Below are 21,823 nucleotides of genomic sequence, written 5' to 3'. Positions count from 1 at the left end.
ATACCTACATATTTTTATTTGAGTTTTACGTATGCCCCACTGTCGTGTACTGATTTGAAAGTAAAGTTTTATAATAATGTTTAGGCATTTCATGATTTTTTTAAAGATCCGATTGGTAAGCGCAAGGTCTAATTTTAATAAGGTTTGATTATGTTTCATCTTTTTCTTCTGTTTTTAACCCCCGACGCAAAAACGAAGGGGTGTTATAAGTTTGACGTGTCTGTCTGTCTGTCTGTCTGTCTGTCTGTCCGTCTGTCTGTCTGTCTGTCTGTCTGTCTGTTTGTCTGTCTGTGTGTTTGTCTGTCTGTGGCATCGTAGCTGCCGAACGGATGAACCGATTTTGATTTAGTTTTTTTTGTCTGAAAGCTGAGTTAGTCGGGAGTGTTCTTAGCCATGTTTCATGAAAATCGGTCCACTATGTCACGGTCGGGGGTTTTTTCAAAATTTTCCTTGCAGTACATGACGCAATGAGTTAATAAATTTACCTCAGTGGGGAATATTCCATATTAAGGATTTTTTTCTTTTCATAAGGAATTTTCCCTATTTGCCTTTGGGGCATTTTCCCGGGAACGTCACATAATACACATAATAGGCGTCACATAATAGACGGGGAAGCACGCTAGCGTGATAAAAGCTATCACGTCAGGCCGTCCTTTTCGCACTATTTGTAAGTGCGATAGGGATGCACCGATGCCGTAAAATTTATCCCAAGTGTACTACGCCCATAGACTATGTTACAACAATTCTCGGTCCTCCAAAAAGAGATCCAACCATGCTGCCATATTCAGTCTTTTGAAGTATGTCTCACGTCACCTCGTGCGTCTAACTTCTGTGTGTGGAGTGTGAATCTGAACTTACCGCTCCGTCTTCGATGAGGTGCGGCAGCGCATCGCTCTTCATCTCGCTGGCTTCCGACATTATGTGCGCGCGCAGCTGCTTGTTCCTGAAACATTATATACATAGCGTTAATAACATTATGTCCTCTTTTGTCGCTTGCCATAAGAACGTCTTGATTTCGTAAAGGAAAAAGACGAGGTTTAGGTACATTTAAATAAAAGACACAAGAATAAATAAATATTATAGGACATTCTTACACAGATTGGCTGAGTCCCACGGTAAGCTCAAGAAGGCTTGTGTTGTGGGTACTGAGACAACGATATATATAATATACAAATACTTATATATGTCGCAGTAAGATAGATAAAGCCGTTATATAGTTATAACCCTAGGGATATAATTATATGTCGTAACATAGTTAAACGAAAGCGATTAATTGCTATCTTACTAGGAATATAACTATAATACGTTACTAGTTTAGTGATATAATTATATGACTGGATTCAGTTTAGTGAAATGATTGTAGGCAGGAGTGCGGCCGTGCGGCGGAGGTATAGTTATAACCCTAGGGATATAATTATATGCCGTAACATAACGATATCACAGAAAAAGTGGCTAAAATTCAATAAATAATTATGCACGAAAACTCAACCGTGACGGGAACGACAACTGATGCCGAACGACTTCCTTGTGGTAGCGGGTAAGCTCCCGCCCCCGTCTCCACTGCACCCCCGCACTACACCGCTACAATTATACTACTGAACTTAATCCAGTAATATAACTATATTACTTAACTAGAGACGTATTATAATTATATCCCTAGACTAAGTTTAATCCAGTGATATAATTATATAACTAGGGTTATAACTATACCTCCGCCGCACCGCCGTAATCCATGGCTACAATAATTTCACTAAACTGAATCCAGTCATATAATTATATCACTAAACTAGTAACGTATTATAGTTATATTCCTAGTAAGATAGCAATTAATCGCTTTCGTTTAACTATGTTACGATATATAATTATATCCCTAGGGTTATAACTATATAACGGCTTTATCTATCTTACTGCGACATATACATAGAAAACATCCATGACTCAGGAACAAATATCCGTGCTCATCACACAAATCAAACCACACACAAATAAGAAAAACTCGTCCTTTGACAAAGTCGGACATTTAACTACACATCGAAAGATATTGTACTAAAATATACTTAAACCGGTGGAGCTGATTCTGATGCAGACTGTCTATTGTGATTTAGCATAGCCACGCAGCGAGCGTGATGAGTACCCTATGCGTCACAGCCCAGGGCGAGTTTTGATTCTTACATCGCTATATAAACACGTGTTCATTAGTCAACACAAAATTTACTTATTCTGGAAAGCTGTCTACAAATTCTCATTGTATTTTTCTTACCTAGCGTCGAGCTGCATGATGTGGTTGTGCGCATGCGCGAGCTGCGCAGTGGCCGCGGCGAGTCGTTCTTCCAGAGCTGCTGACTCCACGCACTTGACCGAGTACTTCTCACTCAGCGACAGGATCTCTCGCTTTATCTCTTCCATTTCTTGCCTAAAAAGAAATTGTGATTAATATCGGTGAACGGACTCGACGATAGAAACCTAGGAAAAGACTAGACACTTAGGACTGATGAAATATGAAAGTGAATGATGAAATGTCAGGCGAGGTTTAAAAGAGGAAGACATGCTGTGCCGACTTAAATAATAATGGGATAAGGGCAAGCAAAATGATTGGCAAATATGGACAAAAATTTGAGTTAGGAATAAATTCAATCCTTAGGCCATCCCGAGTGAACAGTTTTTAAAGAAGATTCAAGCATAACAACTGTAAAGGTACATAACCTTTACAGTTGTTATGATTGAACCATAACCCTATGCGTAGTAGATCCTTGCCCGTAATTTTAGTAGTAACCAAAGAGGATCGAGTATTATAGAGAGTTACTGTCAAAGTAAAAATATGTAACACAGTGCATTATACTGCCATCTCTCGACACAGGCTTCAAACTTTTGGACCTCAGTTTTGACAATTTGGCCCATATTTTTAGCTTGGTATGTGTTAAAATGTCAAATATTAATATTAGCGCCATCTAGCCGAGCGTCCCCCAAAGGTGTAACGCCATCTAGGCCACCGTACCTTTTTCTCTATGGCTCTGAGGTACGTTTTTTTCTTAGACGTTTTCGACTTCTACGTTTTTATCTGTCTATACGGAGTTACATATGTCTTTGGTAGGTAATTTCAGTATCAAAATTAACTTACTGATGGCGGGAGCTAAGTTGCGACAGGTCTCCATGTTGGCCGCGGCTCAGGAACTCCGCCTTGAACTTGTCCACCTCACGTCGGACTTCGTTCTCGTGCGCTTTGCGCATGGCGTCGAGCGCGGCGAGCGTGGCGCGAGTCTCTTCCGCTAACGCTTGCTCTTTGTCCAGCCTGAAATTGAGTAAGTAAATATTCTTTATTACACCACAAAGATAACAGATTTACATTAAACATGAAGGTAGCGACAGGCGGTCTTATTGGTGTAGGCAATCTCGTCAAAGAATAGAAATTTTGAAAATGGTAGTGCAGGAATTAAATGAAAAGAATGAGAAACTTACACATACACTAAGCAGTCTAATACTAAGTACATTGAGATGAATTTTATTGAAGTTGTATATAGTAGGTACAATATTTAATTGTACATAACGCCATCTAGCGAACAAACTACACACTATTTCATTACCTAAGCTGTTCGCGTTCCGCGCGGTGTTTCTCCTCCATCTCTCGCACGATGCGACGGTGCGAGCTCTCCATCGCGAGCAGACCTTTCTCGCACAGAGCGCGCAGTTGCTCGATCTCTTGTTGGTAGCGCGCGCGCAGGCCGTCGCCGTGGGCGTCCGCTGATACTGCGCTCTGAAAGTGTGGAGATAAATGCTTATAGTATGTCCAAGTTTAATGGTATTATTATAGGTATTTGGAGCCCTTTGTGTCCCGCTGCTGAGCAAAGGTATCCCCCCAATTTCTCCACTCATTGATCTCTATCCTGTGCTTCTAGCCACTCCTTCAAGAAGGAGTCCAGTTCTTTCCGCCAATGACGGGAATTAGAATTCGAATCCAAGGTAGATAATATTATTCATAAATGAAGTAATCACTGTTCAACTTAAACAAGGTATCAATAATTTAACTATAATATTCTGGACATTATTAAAAGTACAAAAGATAGATGGATATTTTTAGGGTTCCGTACCAAAAAGGTACAACAGGAACCCTTATGGTGCGACTCTGTCCGTCTGTCTGTCCGTCTGTCACATTCCTAAATATCTCGAGAACTACTAATGCTATCAACTTGAAATTTGGAATAGTTGTGAACATTGTAAACCTCTACAAATAGAAAGTGTAATTTTTTTAAATATATTAATTTTAATTGTAGAAAATGGCCAAAATGAAAGGGGGCAAACTGTAAATTTCAAGTTACTAGGTCAAGTGGGGTATCGTTGGAAAGAGCTCAAATTGAACGTAAATAAGCTATTTTTTATATTTTTTTTTGTTGTGGAAAAAAAAGAATTTTGAAGGAAAATGTAAAAAAAAATACCGTTCCCCCCTTATCTCCGAAGTTTACCAACGAAAAATTATGAAAATTTTAGTAAACATTGGTTTTATACTAAATATTACAGGAAAAATATAATCGTGTTTGTATTTTGATTACTTTTTTTTTTATTCACAAAAAACTTTTCAGATTTTTACTTTCAATTTACCCACCCTTGCGGATGTATATCGTACTTCAAATTAATACGAGATGTTACGTAAACCATCTTCTGTCCAATAAAGTAAAAACTGTTTAAATCGGTTAACATTATAAAGAATTATCCCTGAAAAACCAGGTCGCGCAAATTAGTTAGCAAATTGACCGGGAGATGGCGCTATACACAATAATACTCATTAGTGCCTATACTTTTGTCTTCTAGTCAAGTCATTAGAGTTATATGAAAATATGAGATTATTTTTACTAGGTAGTTTGAAAGAAAGTTTGTACGGAACCCTCGGTGTGCGAGTCCGACTCGCACTTGGCCGGTTTTTTCAAATGCGTCCGATATCTTTTAAGATATTTTTCTTTTTATCGATTTTGGCTAGCTAGAGCATAGAATAGAGTCAGCAATATGGAATAACTAATAAATAAATAGTAACAAAGGTTTACTTGGTTACTGACCTGGTAAGCCGCGCGCAGGCTATCCAACTGCGCGCTATACTCCGAACCAAGCGCTGCCAATCTCCGTTGCAGCGTTCTAGCGCGCTCTCTCAGCGCGCCGCGCTCGCGACCATTTTGCGCTAAGAGCGCCGCTTTAGCGCTTCCGCTTGCGCTCAATATATTAGTTAATAAATGTAAAAGTGTCACTTACTTGGTTACTGACCTGGTAAGCAGCGCGCAGGCTATCCAACTGCGCGCTATACTCCGAATCGAGCGCCGCCAACCTCCGTTGTAGCGTTCTCGCGCGCTCTCTCAGCGCGCCGCGTTCCCGCTCGTGTTGCGCTAAGAGCGCCGCTCGGGCGCGCCGCGCGGCCGCCAGCGCGCCTGCTTGTTGCGCGCGCGCGCTCTCGCCCCGCGCGCGCTCGGCTTGCAGCCTGATACACGAGCAGCTATTAGTGTTAGAAGATAGGAAGGAAGGTTAGTTTTGACGCACAGAGAGGTAAGTGGTCCTTCGTTTCACATGTTTTTAGATGAATAAATATGTAGTTACTTCAGTAACAAATGAGGTTAGTTTTATAAGATTTTATCACAGAAAAACTATGTTAGTATATTCTTATATGTGAAAGGAAGGATAAGATCAGAGTTTAGTAGTTTCAGGAATCAGTTTACAGGTTTATCCAACATTCAGAGGATCGATAGAAGGATTGATATCGAGAACAGATGGGAGATATGGATTTACTAACACAAAACTAAAAGTTGGGTAGTTTAACAAGTCTTTTAGATTTTAAAAGGAAGTGCAGTCATAAGTGATTGAAAATGAGAGGTATCAGTAAGTGCAAAACGCAGTAAGTATTGAATAGGGATATGATTAAAGTTTACAAAAAGTCAGTTAAATTGGATTCAAAACATTAAATGAACATTTACTTCCGAGAATTCCGAGAAATAAAAATAGAACATTCACAATTAGGTATGTTCTTTATACACATTTACGCTTTCATTACCCTAAGAACGATATTCACAAAACATAAGCAATTTTTATTTCTCGTGTGATATTTATTTCAAATCAAATGGTATGAAAATAAGTGTCGGTTACCTGTCTAGCGCGTCCTGAAGCTGCTTGCAGTGCTGGCACGGGACCAGCGCTTGCAGAGCCTCGACGCGCCGCCGCAGCGCCTCCACGCGGCCCAGCACGCCGCCCGCGGCCTCGGCGGGGGGCGTGCCCTCCCCCGGGGGCAGCGCCCCCGCCCCCAGCGCGCCGCACACCGCCGCCACCGCCGCCTCCGCTCGCTCGAGGCTCTCGCCGATCTTCGTCAAGTCTTCACTGTTACCCGAACAGTCACTGGAGAAGAGCGCGCGGCACTCGTTCGAGAAGTGCTGGAACAGGTACACGAACTCCGCCTCCTGCGCGGGGTCCGCGTCCAGGGAGGAGATCGCGTCCGTCGGCGTGCGCGGCGCCGGGTCCCGCGGCGCCGAAGCCCTGAACGTCCCTTCGACGACGGCCACCCGCGCGTCCACTAGAGCTTTATGCGCCAGGACCTCGGCCAGCTGCTGCAACAACACGCGCGAGTCCACGCCCGGCGACCCTTCTTTGCCTCGACGCTCGCCGAGGCACTCGCGGTATCTGGCCGCGATGTCGCGCACGGCCGCGTCCATCTCGCATCGCAGGTGGTCGTGTGCCGCCTGCCACCACAGTTCTAAATCTGCACGATCTTGAGCCGTTAGAGTTAAGCGTCCTGAACGCGCGCGATCAAGATTTTCTTCGCATAGTTGTGCCGCTCGGCCTAAAGCGCGTGCGACTTCGGCCTGGACTAGTTCAGCGCCGAGCGCGTCGCGCGCCGCCGCCCATGCCTCACGTACTCTGGCGGCCTCTAGTCCGGAGCGCTGTTCGGAGTCTCCGTCGCCGGGGGCGTGAGCGAGAGCCTCGGAGGCGAGCGCGGAGCACAACTCCGCCAACTTGTCTGTCTTGTATCTGTCGACGGCGGCGGCCACCTCGCGCTGGGACGCTCGCAGCGCCTCCAGGTCCGCGCTCTGGATGATGAGCTCCGAGGCCCGCAGGTCCCGCGCCTCGCGCGTGCTGTTCATGAAGTCGATCTTCCTCGACAGGATCCTGGCCAGGTAGTCGAGCGAGCTCCTCGTGCTGCTGATGTTCCGACAGCTGTCCCCGCTTATCTTACACTTAAGGTTATCGATTAATTGACTAGTTTCGATTATTTCAGACTTTATTAATCTAGCGAAGAATCTGCTCCCGTTGGAAGATTCCAGAGCCTCTTGGATCCTGGTGACCAGGACTGCCTCGTACGCTAGTTTTTCGGCTAAGATTTCTAAGCTCTTCCTCTGAGTGAGCTCACCCGCCTCATAGAGTGCCGCTTTCTTCTTGGAGAGTTGTAGAAGCTTGGTCCGGAGCTGTTCTTCTAGTTGAACGACCACCTGCGCCACGCTGTCGTTGGCATCTATTTCTCCATGATCGCAATCTACGACGCACTTATCGAAGCACTCTTGAAGTCGCTTACTGACGTCAGTCAAGCATTTCTCCATGGACTTGATGCTGTATTTTTCTCGAGACTAGGAGACGGGGATCGCCTGGACTTGGCCGCCCGCATGGCGCTCATCTGGCACAGGCACTCGTTGACTTTATCGCGGGAGTGGATGACGACGCTCTCGAGACTCTGCAGCCTGTCGAGCAAGTGTCGTTGCGACTGCGTCCCTACACTCTCCGGGCTATCTGTGAATACTGGGCTGTTGGTAGACCGCGTGGCCTGGCTGAGAGATTCACACGAGTTTGTTAAGTCTCGCCTGTTCTCGATAGCTGAAGCAACTTTGGTTTCTAATGACGTGAGTCGGACGAGCATCTTCATAGGCTCCGAGCTTGTCGCCAATGCGCTGTCGAGTGACTTCCTCCTCAACCGAGCGGCTAGCCTCTTTGCTCTCTTCTCTTCTGACGAGCTCTCGGCTTTAGGAGCTTTCTCTTTGGCAGGCGACGCACTCTTCGACGGAGAGTTTATGATAGGAGCGGGTTCTCCCGTTTCCAAAAGTGTGATCTTGTTTTCTAGTTCAGTCAGTTTCTCTTCAACCTCCTTACCTAACGTGAAGGATTCTCTGCCCTTGAGAGATAAGCTTCGCCGTTTTTCTCTGGACTCTGACTTCTGTATTTTGTGTTTCAGGGTCCGTACTTGCTTATCGGAGGCCGTCAGTTTCTGCGTTAAATCTAAAATGCGCGCCGCCATTAAGTCGATCTCAGATCTACTGCACTGCTCTCTCAATTTCATTTCATTTCTCAGCTTCATGTTAGTTATTTCCAGTTCGTCGTACATGTTATGAGAATCTCGGAGTTCTTTCTTCATAGTTTTGATCTCCTGTATGGCTTTAACGAACCTCGATCTAAGCTCGACGTATTCTTCGATAAGTCTGTTTTTCTCTAAGGATTCCAAGTCCAAGTTTCTGTTGAGGTGGCTGAGGTCGCTGAGAGAGCCGATGCTCTTTCGTTTCTCCTTGACCGGCGACTCTGACGTCACGCGCCCCTCCAGCTCTCTGATCCTCATGTACAAACCATCGTTCTCCTTTACGCTCTTCATGAGCTTCTCGTTGAGTTCGTTGAGTTCTCGTTGCAGTTGCTGCACGTTCTCCTGCGCTGAAGCCAGCTGCTTCGTCAACAACTCGCAGTGTTCCGTCGACTCTTTTAGGAAGTTCTGAGTTTCTGTTAATTTTGTTTCCCAGGTGGTTTTATCTTGGTTGTACATCTGTTTAATTGCATCTAAATTTTCAGCCTCTTTAGTTCTGATTGACAATTCTTCTTCCTTTTGCTGCAGAGCTGTCACAAGTTCCTCCATTTTCTTTTCTCTAAGAGCAGCCTCTGATTTGAGCTTGCGGAGGCGTGCAAGTTCAGACTCCGCAGCGTTGACGTCTGAGAGTGCGAGCTTCAGTTGTTTTCGCAGGTCGTCGATTTCAATAGACTGTTTGTCGATGGTCGATATGTAGCTGCGTTTGCGTGGCTCGTTTGGCTTTTCGTTTTCGTCGACTTCGTCTGGACGGGTTTCTTTGGCGGAGTCTATTTCGTCTTTATCGCTTTTCGGCGTATCTCGCAGTGGAGTCTGGTGGCAGCCTCGTGCGCGGACTTTTTCTTTGACCTTGCTGATGGGTGTTCTGTTTAGAATTGGTGATGGTGGTGGCTGGGGCGCCATGTCTCCCCAGTCTGCACTGTCTCGTCGACCACCCTCTGAAGCGGTTCGGTATTCTTCATCGGAGGAGAATGGCGCTGTTCTGTTTGTGATGGGGGTCACGGGAGTGACGGGCGACGTGGAAGACTCCGAAGCTTGGTCGACGCTGTCTTCCCGCAGGAGTAGGGAGAGCGGTTTGGATTCTGGCAGGCCAGCGGTACGGCGCATAGCGGACACCCAATTAGCTCGAATGCCCGCTGTTACTGCTGACAATACGATATGTTTGCCATCCCATGTCTGAAAAAAAAGCAATTGGTATACTACTGAATACTCTAAGAAAGCTTAATGATCACGCGTCTAAGGCAGTAACGTTACTGTGAACTAACCTCAGTCTCAAAACCATATCCATTAGTAGACGCCGACGTGGGCAGTTCCACCACCCTCGAGATACCGCTCAAGTCAATGACCCCATCCATGAGCCCCCTGTGTTCCGCATGGGGGTCCCTGAAGTACAGCAACGCTGCTCCTCGGAGCACGAACCAATGGCGCGACCAGCCGCCGGGCCCGCGGCGCTGGAGCCAGCCAGCTCTCGCGTGGAGGAGGCGCTCGGCCGGAAGCTCCACCCGCCCGCTCTCGCTGGCTTCAGCCGCCTCTACCACGTCGGTGGGCTCGCTGCCTTCGCTTGCTGAGCTGGAGCTGCCTTCTTCTGGTGGCACGGCGCCGTCTGGTGATCCTCGGACCTGGTGAAAGATTGGTATTTTACTGCTGCTAAAGTATTTGTTGATTGGTGGATACAAGTTCAGGCTACAAAAGATATGTTTCCTTTTCTAGACGTTGTATTTACTAAGAATATTTTACTAGTTATGGACTAGATTTAAAAGGGTTATTTACAGGTAAGCGATCAGGTGCCAATCGGGTGGGCCGTTCCAGCGTAGGTGGTAGAGCTCTGCGGCTGCGCGGGCGCGTCAGAGAAGCGGCAATGTCGCGCAATTGCTCGTCGTAGCGGTGCTGCAGTAATGGCGATGATACACTGGCAGCTGTTGGAAAAAAGAAGATTAGTTTACCATAAATCTCTCCTTACCAACTGTCAAGTCTTAAGAGTTACTTCTGAGCCACTCAAAAGCGAGACAAAGAGTGTCTAAATGATTGATTGATGTGTATACACAGACCAACCCCTATAGACATCTATTACAAGACGACTCGCGGTGGCCAGCCTTCCTAGTATTTGCACTGATATAAGCGCGGGCGCTCGCCGTGCCCGATCAGTATCGACCAAGTAACAGACCCGAAAGCAGCGCGTGTTTTTCGCACAACAAAATTGGAAAAGGGTATTTTGATGCCTTAAAGATGTCCACCTGTAGTGTGAAATGGTGTGGAAAGGTAACAAGAAGCTCAAATTTAAAAACAGACGGCATTACATTCCACAAATAAGTCATATTTATAATTTATTCAGAGCCGGCATAGGTCAACTTACATTGGCCACTTACGCGTCAGTAGAGGGACAGTCATACTTCTGTCCCTTTTCATCTGGCGCGACTGCCCGCCGTCCTTGAAACGGCCAATCACAGCGCGCTTAACACATTCCCCGCCCGCTCCTCGCACCCCAAACACTGGTGACTCGTATCGCGAACCAAATATACAAGACTGCCACTCTACTTATAGGAGGTTCTCTGTGTGTGTATATTTATACCAGAACTCAGATGTAGACTTATCATTATCATCGGAGTCCGGATTTTCCATGGCAAAAAACACTATCGTAATCTAGCCAGTTAATAAATAATGTTTCTCTCACTGGCTAGATTACGATAGTGTTTTGTTTTGTCGTGGAAAATCCGGGATCTGCTTATAATTGTATCATCAAGTTAAACCCGCCACAGTGCAAAGTCTACTGCAATGCTTTAGTCATACCCATGATATTTAATCAGCAATGAGTTACCGATGTACGATGGGGAATACTATCATTGTTACAGTTAAGTTTGTTAGGTTTTGTTTAAAGTCTTGTGACTCACGGTCGTCAGGTGCTGTCGGTGTTGAAGGTTCGGCCCAGGTGTCTCGGCGGCGTGAGCGCGCCTTCTCTTCCCCGTTGATCTTGTCTCTAGTCGGGGGTGAAGCCGAGGAGACTGGCTGGTCGGTGTACACTGTGGACAAGAGAATTGCCAAGTTAGTATGCATTAAAGAAAACTTCTAAAACAAAAGAAAACTCTCTGATGTTGATGTCAAGAGAAGATCAGAAGCCAGATCAAGGTACAAAATGTTCGGAAATGTTCCGTCAATATTAAACTACAATAGAGTTGGTCAGAACATATGGGATAGATAGGTTACATAGACGACACAAATTATACATTATAACAAAAACATACAAGAAATGAAGTGCCACGAAATGGTCTTATATGTTGCTGGTGAGTCACTGCCAGCGCTGATCTTTCGATGAGGCCATTAAGTAAGAAAGAATCACAGATTAGATATGCTTTAAAAGGAGCGCCTGGTGTCCGAGAGAGTATGAGAGTTATTATCAGTTCAGGACTAAAAATTAGTGATAATCATGATTATCTTAACCTTTTCGTGGTTACTTTAAAGTTTTTGGCCATTCATTTCCAAGAACTCAGACATTAAGTTCATAAACTAGCGCCTGCCATAACGTATCACCCCTGAGGGGAAACTAGACCTTACCGGTGCCCGATGTCGGTATTTCTCAATCGTCTTATAATCACGTTCTAACTGTTCTCCAATTAGATTTAGCCATAAACCTATATTTATTGGATTACATTTAACTGTCCATTATCGATCAGTCGGCTCTAAGACTAGGGCGTTGTTAGAGCGGCATGGTCGATCTTGTACTTTAGGACAATTGCATCACAGTTTCTAGTGCAAATTGAATTAAACTAGATGGACTGTTACATTCTGGGATTTAGATTTCACGTAATCTTATTATTGTCGAAGTAAGAATAAGAAACAAGGGATAGCGCTTGGAACAGTCGTGTTATTTGAGAAAAAAATCGTGGTCTAAATCATATAGCTTCACCGTTTTGACTAAACTAAAGATACTTACACTTTTGAAGTTTTTAACATTTTTGAAAAAAAAATCAAACACAAAGTCTACTAAGATCATGTAGTGGTCAAAAAGTCGTTTCCGAACTGAAGTTGGTTAAATTATATTATCGCTATAAAAAGGCGAGTGATTGGCCGAGCGGAGACCGGGTGTGCGCCTGCGGCGGATTTACTACCTCGCTCTTGGAGACTACGTCCAGCAGACTCGGGAAACGAATACAAAGGAGGATACTTTATTTTTGGACTAACCTTGTAAGTTCCGGTGAAATTGTACAAGTACAAACTATATTCAAGTTAAAAATATACTCGCAAATTTGACTAGAAATAAATGTCATAAAAATATAAATAAATAATTACCAAAGCATTCAGCGTCTAGCTGGAAAAGTACGTCTTTTGTACCGTTTCCCTCTCTGGACACTGCATTGCATTGGTCATGTTTTCGTTGTACATTTATCACTGACATTTACTGCAGGTACACAGAAAGGAGTGACGGACTTTAGGCTTGTTAGAACTCGCGTGGTAACACTGTTTATGATGACGGAAATGTTAAAATCCGTGCGGCTTGCCGTCCATCACATGATTTTGATGGCAACTAGTACTAGTAGTTCGTCTAGCTAGAAAATAGTCTGTGTCCACATTACTCTATGGAGAAGAAACCGAATAGTCTTTACTGTTATGTAAGGTCTATTTCGGTGATATTTTAGTCAGGATTGACATAATTATGACTGTTCTATAATGCCCTTCGAGAGCTTGAAACTCTTGAAAATCTGTAGTCTCAATAACAAATGATGTGGAACTGGAACCGAACAAATAAATGAAGGATCTAGTGCTTCATTATAATCTTTCATTAGTGAAATACTCATACCTACCGCCAAAACATTAATTATATCTACAAGATGTGACCACCAGCCGTTGACTTATGATCGGTGCATGGCAAACACTTGCCATTTCATAATGTCGTAAAACAACCACAGGGAGAATACAACGGCTGCGTGTTTTTCGAAACAACATCTATTGGAAGCCTCAAGTATAAATACATCTTCATATCCTTCGCATGCCGCAAGGTCGCGAAAAAAGAAAACGTTCACCCTTTTACCTGATTATTTACGAGAGTTCTCGGCGGGCCGGAGATCAAATAATATAAATGAACTGTCATTATGTAAAATTGTAGTGCTGTTTGTGTTGCCTAGGGTTGCCAGGGGAGGCGGGATTTTAGCAACATACAATATGGCATAGAAAAACCGCCAGGCTCAAATGGGACTGGGCCGGCCACGTCTATCGCATGCATCCGGATACCTATCACACCACCTGGTCCACCAAGTCTTCTGGGCGAGCTCACTCCATCGTAGGCCACGTCTTTGCCTTTGGCTAGTCTGTGGCCAAGAGTAAGCCCATTTATAATAAATAAAAAAAAGTGGATGCCGACGAAAAAGCGTGGGCGGGGCAGGCCCAGGTAAAGATGGCGGAACGATCTTGACGACTTCCTAAACAACTGGCCAGAAGTAACAGAGAATTGGGAATTATGGAGAGCCAGGGGAGAGGCCTTTGCCCAGCAGTGGGACACTCCAATAGGCTAAGAAAAAAAACAATATGGCGGGTGAAACAAGTCGGTCGTCGGTTAAAAAGATACATACATACATACATACAATCACGCCTGTATCCAATAAAGGGGTAGGCAGAGCACATGAAACTACTAAAGCTTCAGGGCCACTCTTGGCAAATAAGGGGTTAAAAGAAAACGAAACTGTGGCATCTCAGTGGCAGGTTGCCAGCCTCTCGCCTACACCACAATTTAACCCATATCCCATAGTCGCGTTCTACAACACCCACGGTTAAAAAGATGTCTTATTTTTTCCAATTTGCAGTGCTTTTCTAGTGGTCGCGACTTATGTTGTATTTAAAAAAATATATACCTGTACTATGTATGTACATAGTTTGGCTTTCCTAAACCTGTTGTGGGTGATAAGGCGCTCAAACTCAAGTTTTATTAACCATCAGGCGGTTTAGCACAACTTGCTTATTCGCGCGCGAGTTCATACATCAAGTTCTATTATTCACTTAGTCATCGGGAACGACAATTAGTATTTTTCCACAAAATTTCTCAAATCCTGGTAACCCTGCGTACGCGCACGCAACCTCACAGGGAGGCAGTAATGCCGCCCGAGATAAATTGTAATTGTCCCATTAATTACTCAGCCTCTAGCCAAGACCACAATCGTACAAGTTGAACTTTTGTGAGACTTAAGGTTCGGCCACACTAGGGCGTTTTGGTAGCGTAGCGGAATGCGAGCGCATTGCCGCCGATCCGCTATGAATACGCTTGAGCGGTCACACATAATACAGTGCGCATTGTGAGCTTGTTTGAATATTGATCTAATTGTTTTATTCCAAAATGTTGTTTTGATTTCTTGTGTCATTCAATACTTATTAGAAGTTTACAGTTGTAAAATATAGGCTTACAAGTTAGTAGTTACCACGTGCAGAACGCGCGCGCTCTTTGAAAACGCTTGCAATCTGCTCCGTCCGGCGCACCGCCATCTTTGCGCTCCGCTAACGATGCGCTCTCAAAACACGGTGTGGCCGAGCTCTTAGCGTAAGGCCTGAGCGCACGCTCTTATTGGGCGTGCGGAGGAGCAGTGCGTGCGGCGTGCATGTCAAACAAATGAAGCTCATGCAAGACAACATAGCAAGACAAGTGTCCTGACTCCTGAGTCGACGCTGCTGCTCGCTCGCCCCGCCGAACGCTCCGCACCGTCCTCAGGCCTTACTCATAATCCATACTAATATTATAAATGGGAAAGTGTATGTGTCTGTTTGTTTGTCCGTCTTTCACGGTAAAACGGAGCGACGAATTGACATGATTTTAAGCGGAGATAGTTGAAATGATGGAGAGTGACATAGGCTACTTTTTGTCTCTTCTTGATCCCCCACTTTCCTAAAATGGGGGGTGGAAGTTTGTACAGAGCATTCAATTTTCGAATTTAACGCGAGCGGAGCCGCGGGCATCAGCTAGTTATGCATATATTTGGTGTGAAAAACCGCACCGCCGCGAGAACTCATGTCATGCCATGTCTGATAAAGAATCAGCAACTGATTCGAAATATGTTGCGAAATGCGATGAAATAAACGTGAGCAAAACAGTGTTTTTTTTTTGTTTTCAATATTTAAGAGTACGATCGTTGACGATGCGTGGCAGATGCTACGCAACTGTCTCTCGCACGACTACGCAAGAGCGATAGAGAGAGTTAACTACGATACGCGTTTATTTATTTATTTATATGATTGTAATCTTGGCTACAGGTCCTGCTTATACTGTTCTCGTACCAAGTACGTTTTTCAGTGGTGAGACCATTTTATTGAGTGCTAGGAAAAATAAAGATTACATATTTCAGATCTGTCGTATTTTTTTACTAATTAAGAAAAAATCTCCACCATGAAATTTCCTATACAATGTTATATTGTTTTTTGAATAAATAACTATCAATCTATCATGACTTTTTGAAGATCATGAAAAATATAAATTCATTTAGTCCGACTATTTTTTATTTCAAATCCTTTTTAAACCAAGACTGAAAGTTGGTCCACCTAGATCTTAGGTGCGCCGTGCGTGTAACGTATGTAAAATTGTATATTATGTTTCAATTTATCCCACTTCTGAACGAAAAAGACATATCAAATCATATAGAATTTATTGCTTAAGCCTTTTTCTTCCTTTTAATTTTTCTGTTACCAATATAAAAGTCTGTTTTATAGGACACGGCTGACTATAAATTATAATTATCCGCGGTATAGTTCTCATATCGACATATTTTTGCATATTAATAAGATATTCTCGTGACTGTTTTTAAACAACGTATTAATAGTTCGAAGAGTTAGGTTATAGACGTACTTATGTAAGTAAGTTAGTGTTATGTACATACATACACACTTATACCCACCACGTCTGTATTCTTAAAAAAGGTAGGCAGAGTGCAAGCAACTCAGGTTTTTGTGTCATTCTTAGCAATTAAGGGGTCGAAATAATACGAAATTGAGATATTGCAGTGACTGGTATTACGTGAATATAAAATGTAAGTAATTAAGTTGTTCATCAAATGACAGTTACTGAAATAAGCCACACAAAAGTAATAAAAAAAAACCCTTTTAAAAACAGACAGATATAGCGACCAAACTTATGAAATATAATAACAATTTTTCGGAACACTGTCTTTACATTCTAGCAAAGACATATATAACTCCGTATAGAGAGATAAAGTCTAAGAAAAAAACGTACCTCAGTACCATACAGAAAAAGGTACGATGGCCTAGATGGCATTACACCTTTGGGATACGCTCAGCTAGATGGCGCTAATATTAATATTTGACATTTTAACACATATCGAGCTAAGAATATGGGCCAAATTGTCAAAACTGAGGTTCAAAAGTTTTAAGCCTGTGTCAAGAGATGGCAGTCTATGCACTCAACTGTGGTTACACATTTTACTCGATCGTCTTTGATTCTAGTCTCGCATTCTGTACTACCACTGTCATGTGATACGTAATATATGCGGCCTAGTGCACGGGACTTATGGGGCTAAGCTAAGTCTGCGCGTTTATTAGTTTTTGTCGTGTTATCGGCACGTTAGCCGGCCCTCATTATTCAGGAGCCCTAGGTTATGAATACTAGTCATGTTTAATACAGAAGGTACGTTTTGAGTAAACTTTCTATGTGGGATTTTTTGGTCAACAAATCATATAGAGGCCTTATCTTTGCAACTCTCAGTCACAGATAGTTTGTTGAATGATGTTCTACAAAAGTAAATAGGTTAGGTATATGGAAAAAAAAGTTTAAATGCAGTATGTATGTTGTAAACCCCCGACGCAAAAACGACGGGGTGTTATAAGTTTGACGTGTCTGTCTGTCTGTCTGTCTGTCTCACTGTGTGTGTGTCTGTCTGTGGCATCGTAGCTCCCGAACGGATGAACCAATTTAGATTTAGTTTACATATTTTGCTTGAAAGCTGAGTTAGTCGGGTGTGTTCTTAGCCATGTTTCATGAAAATCGGTCTACTATGTCGCGGTCGGGGGTTTTTCAAAATTTAAATTTTGTGGTTAGGTTATTTTACAGGAAAATTTGAAACGCTCGAAAGTGTATGACAGTGTAGTCTTCAGTTCACATATTTCTCGCATAGAGATGATAGCTTAAGACGCAACAGGAGCTAAGACTACATTATGAAAAGGAGCTAAATATCCACAATCCAGATATTGAGAATCGTGTGTTGAAAAACCAGGGAGAAAACATTCGAGAGCGTTTGCAAAAAGAAATTACCCTACTGGCGTCTTGGTGATGGAAATTAAAAGGCCAGAGCATCTAGGCTCCAAACGGTTAACTTGTTTGTTTTTAAAAATTAAATGGCTTCGGTCCATTGGGACTATTTTGCCAGTGTCAAGGTGATATGAGCTAATTGTTATAAATTTTGGTACGGTAAGTACGACAGTGTACGGTGAGTTAGCACTTGTAAATTGATAGCTAGATTTTACAAGAGCACGTGGACTACCGGCCGTGGACGACAAAAACGCATTTCGAGATTAATTCTTCATCAGCTTCTCACTACAACATTACTTTACTGCATGATAAGCTATCGATATTACTCTTTAAACAACATTAATGAGCAAAAGAAAAATAAATTATTCACGACACGAGACCGCTAAGATGGCGCTCGAACCGGAACGGAAGTCCAACGGTTAACTTACAAGAACCAAAAATTACATACATTTTCTGTGACGTTCACGATGTCAAGTAACGTATTCTGAAACGTCCAGTGAGGCTATTTAGCATCGTGCCCTCTGGTATGTACTCTGTGCAGCCAAGTCCCACGGTGGCGGTGTAAATTGCGCACAGCTAGCGCACTTTATTGGGAATGTATGTAAATGGCGTCGCTCACAGCCTGGCTGGCAAAGAGGATCGAGTATTATAGAGAGTATGTCGAAGTAAAATGTGTAATCACAGTGCATATACTGCTATCTCTTGACACAGTTTTAAAACTTTTGAGCCTCAGTTTTGACAATTTGGCCCATATTCTTAGCGTGATTGAAATGTCAAATATTAATATTAGCGCCATCTAGCTGAGCGTACCCCAAAGGTGTAATGCCATCTAGGCCACCTTTTTCTGTATGGTACTGAGGTACGTTTTTGTCTTAGGCTTTATCTGTCTATACGGAGTTAAGTATATGTCTTTGCTGGCTGGTGGCCAGTGCTGGCTGGTCTTTGGATATGCATGGTTTAGACATGTTTGTTATTAGGAAATGCGGCCAAGTATAGCCTGACCAGAAATATATGACTATTGTCAAGAGGTCGCTGTTACTCTGATGTATGGTGACAGTTCAGTATAGTATGAAAATAGTTGAAGGGCATTTTCAAAAATTGGGACCCAAAATTAGTGAAAGTTGGTAACAAATTTAACTCAATGTCACGGAATTCCATTTCAGGGCATTTTCAGAAATTGGGACCCAAAATTAGTGACAGTTGTTAACAAAAATTAACTCGATGTCAGTTTTCAGAGTTCGATAATGAATCATGAAATTTCAATAAAAAGATTGCTTTTGTGTTATGTACATGAATTTTAAGCAATAATCTACATTTATAACATGAAAAAAAGTTGGTTTTTAGACAAATTTTATTCTTAATTGTCGTCACAAAACTGACATCGAGTTAATTTTTGTTAACAACTGTCACTAATTTTGGGTCCCAATTTCTGAAAATGCCCTGAAATGGATTTCCGCAATATGACGCGTAGTCATATATTTCTGGTATGGCCACAGAATATATAATAGTACAAGTACAGAAGGCTCACTCTCAACAACCTGTCAACGGACTGCATGCGACATTGAGTTCTATAGCGCAGTGTGAAGGTTGTCAAACTTTATGGGCCGCGAACTCGCGGCCGTCGAAATGTACGGAAGAAACGCGGAGTGAGCCGCCCCTGGTATGGCTTTAAATATCCTGATGGTAGATATCCTTATTTATGTAAGAGTAAGTCTTCCCTGGGATTCACACCTAAGATCTTAGACCAGTAGACTGTCACACAGTAATTGAGCATTTATTCTTTTTCGCCACATTTATGAAATGTGATATTTTTGAAAAAAATATGGTATTTCTACTCAGAATCACTAGCTTTTTCAATCCTAGTATTTAGTTAAAAAATTGTCTCATACGATTTTTTCTTATTTTGTTACCATTTTCCGTACATGTTGTGTGGGGTAACAAAATAGGAAAGTAACAAAAATGTATAGAAATTCTGGGACACTTTTTGTCTCCCAGTGAAATTGAAATTAGTACTCGTGATTCTGAGTACAATTGACCTAACATTCCCTAAAAAAATCTAAATAAAAAAAATGGCAAAAAAAAAATGGATGTATGTAATGTATGTGTTTATAGTCTGCCAAATTGTCGCCCACGGCTATAGGTCTTAACTTTCGATTTCGCGATAGTAAAATATGGAGTTACGGACAGGTAATTAACATGTTTATTTTTTTGAACTGATAGCTTATTGGGTTTGTATTAGTATAATTAGTATTTATGATGCTTTTAATTTATTATTTGGCAGACGTACTATGCTAGTAAATGTAGTTCCAATTTACATATTTTTTTGCTTCTTTTAAATTTTGCATAATGACTTGTTTTCATTGTTATTGTTATTTAACGAATATTATTAAAAAAGAGTTTCACTTAAATGTGTATGTTGTAATATTTCAAATAGTTTAACAAAGTTCAATAAAAAAATAAACAATAGCTCTCGCGAAACTAAAGCCTTAGACCCGGCTGTCACGCGTCAAGATTTACTGTTAAAAAAATGGCCAAGTTTAATAAATATGAATGAGCACGTAGACAAGCAGATGTAAATCATCGACACCCACTGCGTGTGCGCATTGCCTCCCCCTCCCCCTTTCCCCCGCGTCTACCTTTCTTGGCTCCCCCCTCGTCGACCTCGCGACCTAGGCCGTCACAAATTAATATTATCTGTTGGTGTCAAATGTCGTTTATGGGAAAGTGTGAAATTTAACAATACAATAGGTACGTATTAGTGTATAATGCCTAACAATAACGCGCAATAGTAAATATTACATGATTGTATAATCGTTTCTTCTCGAAATTTAGTCGTAGTTTTCACGAGAATAAAATTTATTTTGACGTTTTTTTGTTGATATTAGGTACATTAGTTAAATAATATAACTGTTAATTTCATTAGGCCACGCTCTCATACCAAGTACATAATTATTAGTTATATTAATATAAATTTAATTTGAAAACGAAATAAAATTAATACCTTTAATTTCATCCGAAAATAAAAACGTATCGTTTTCGTATAACAACACTTGGTGCCTCAGAGAGCGCCAATATTTGTGAGTGTGCACTGGAAAACGTCCTACTTTGTCGATTGCTATAAAGCCGCTTTGTCAGTTTATTCATATAAAGATACAAGTAAATCTCGCCTTTGTGGTGGCCGACAAAGTGGGTCGTTTTACTAAACACACTCACATATTTGACCCGTAACTTATCTTATCATACCATCTCCATCTGTATCGTAAACGATCCGCGAGTTATACCGGCCAGCCAATGACCCAATGACGCCCCGATGACGCTTGCCCGCGTCACGAGACGGCTTTCTAGGGTCCGAGATGAGTAACTGGCCGTGCCTTAATTGGTAGCCAAAACAGGAGCTGTGCGTCACGGGTACTCTTCTTCGAACTTGGCGGGACACACTGCCGTGTTACTAAATTGGGACACCTACTTTGGGTCAAAACTGTCGTGTTTTTTGTGGACACTGCGAAAGTTAACAATTTGAGTATCTTCATTCTATATAAAGAATGCTTATTATGAATAAATAGTAAACATTAAAGCTTTATAAATGCCCAAAAAGGTGGGTGAACTAAACTTAAACTTAACGAATACGATCTTAATGGAGTCCACGTCGCAAAAATTCATACTAAAAAGTATTGACCCAATTGTTTCCATGTCAGTTAACCAGCTCTGAACAGGACAATATCCAAGAATACGAGTCGCTTTCGCGAGTAACTGTACATAATCAAGTTAATCCCATTTCTTATCCGTTCCCCCAAAATTAACCCAACCCCGTGAACCACGTGAATAGCCAATAACTCATTATTTCATCGATACGGCACCAAATTGTAGCCACGTTAATGATTTCAGTAAACAAGTAAGGATAAGTCAATTCGTATAATTTTGATTGAATATTCTCGTGTAATACAGCTTAGTGGAGCACTACAATGCGATTGGATGATGAGTTCACATCACGCGCGCGATTGGTCGCATAGACTCTACGCTTGGCTCGCTTCTGGCACCATTTTTGATGCCTATAAGCCATGTCCTTGCGAAGTATTTTATAAGTGAATTGGGCCCAGTACTTATATTTTAAGTATAAAGTACCGATCGACCTGATTCGTGGAAACTTTCGATTGCGTTTTTCCGACAAATATTGGTTACTTACTGCCCAAAAATTATGACTTACTTTCCCGAAGACGTATATTTCCTAACTGTGTTAATGTAAAACATATCGTCACTACTTTGAAAAAATCTCGTATCTCACGCTGCTCCTC

General features: G+C 42.4%; 1 protein-coding gene across 1 annotated transcript in view; it reads right to left on the bottom strand.

Moving 5' to 3' along the window:
• LOC125227885 (protein outspread) overlaps positions 1-21,823 on the bottom strand; it is a 489,387-nt gene that overhangs the window by 5,098 nt on the left and 462,466 nt on the right. The window contains 10 exon segments of the mRNA XM_048132278.1: positions 859-943; positions 2,261-2,413; positions 3,119-3,289; positions 3,582-3,751; positions 5,236-5,458; positions 6,118-7,579; positions 7,582-9,475; positions 9,565-9,918; positions 10,070-10,215; positions 11,188-11,316. Of these exon segments, the coding sequence (XP_047988235.1) occupies positions 859-943; positions 2,261-2,413; positions 3,119-3,289; positions 3,582-3,751; positions 5,236-5,458; positions 6,118-7,579; positions 7,582-9,475; positions 9,565-9,918; positions 10,070-10,215; positions 11,188-11,316 (4,787 nt within the window).

Source organism: Leguminivora glycinivorella, chromosome 7, assembly GCF_023078275.1.
Source record: "Leguminivora glycinivorella isolate SPB_JAAS2020 chromosome 7, LegGlyc_1.1, whole genome shotgun sequence".
Taxonomy (NCBI): domain Eukaryota; kingdom Metazoa; phylum Arthropoda; class Insecta; order Lepidoptera; family Tortricidae; genus Leguminivora; species Leguminivora glycinivorella.
Note: the sequence above shows the minus strand (reverse complement) of the source record. Positions and strands in the feature narration are given on the sequence as shown.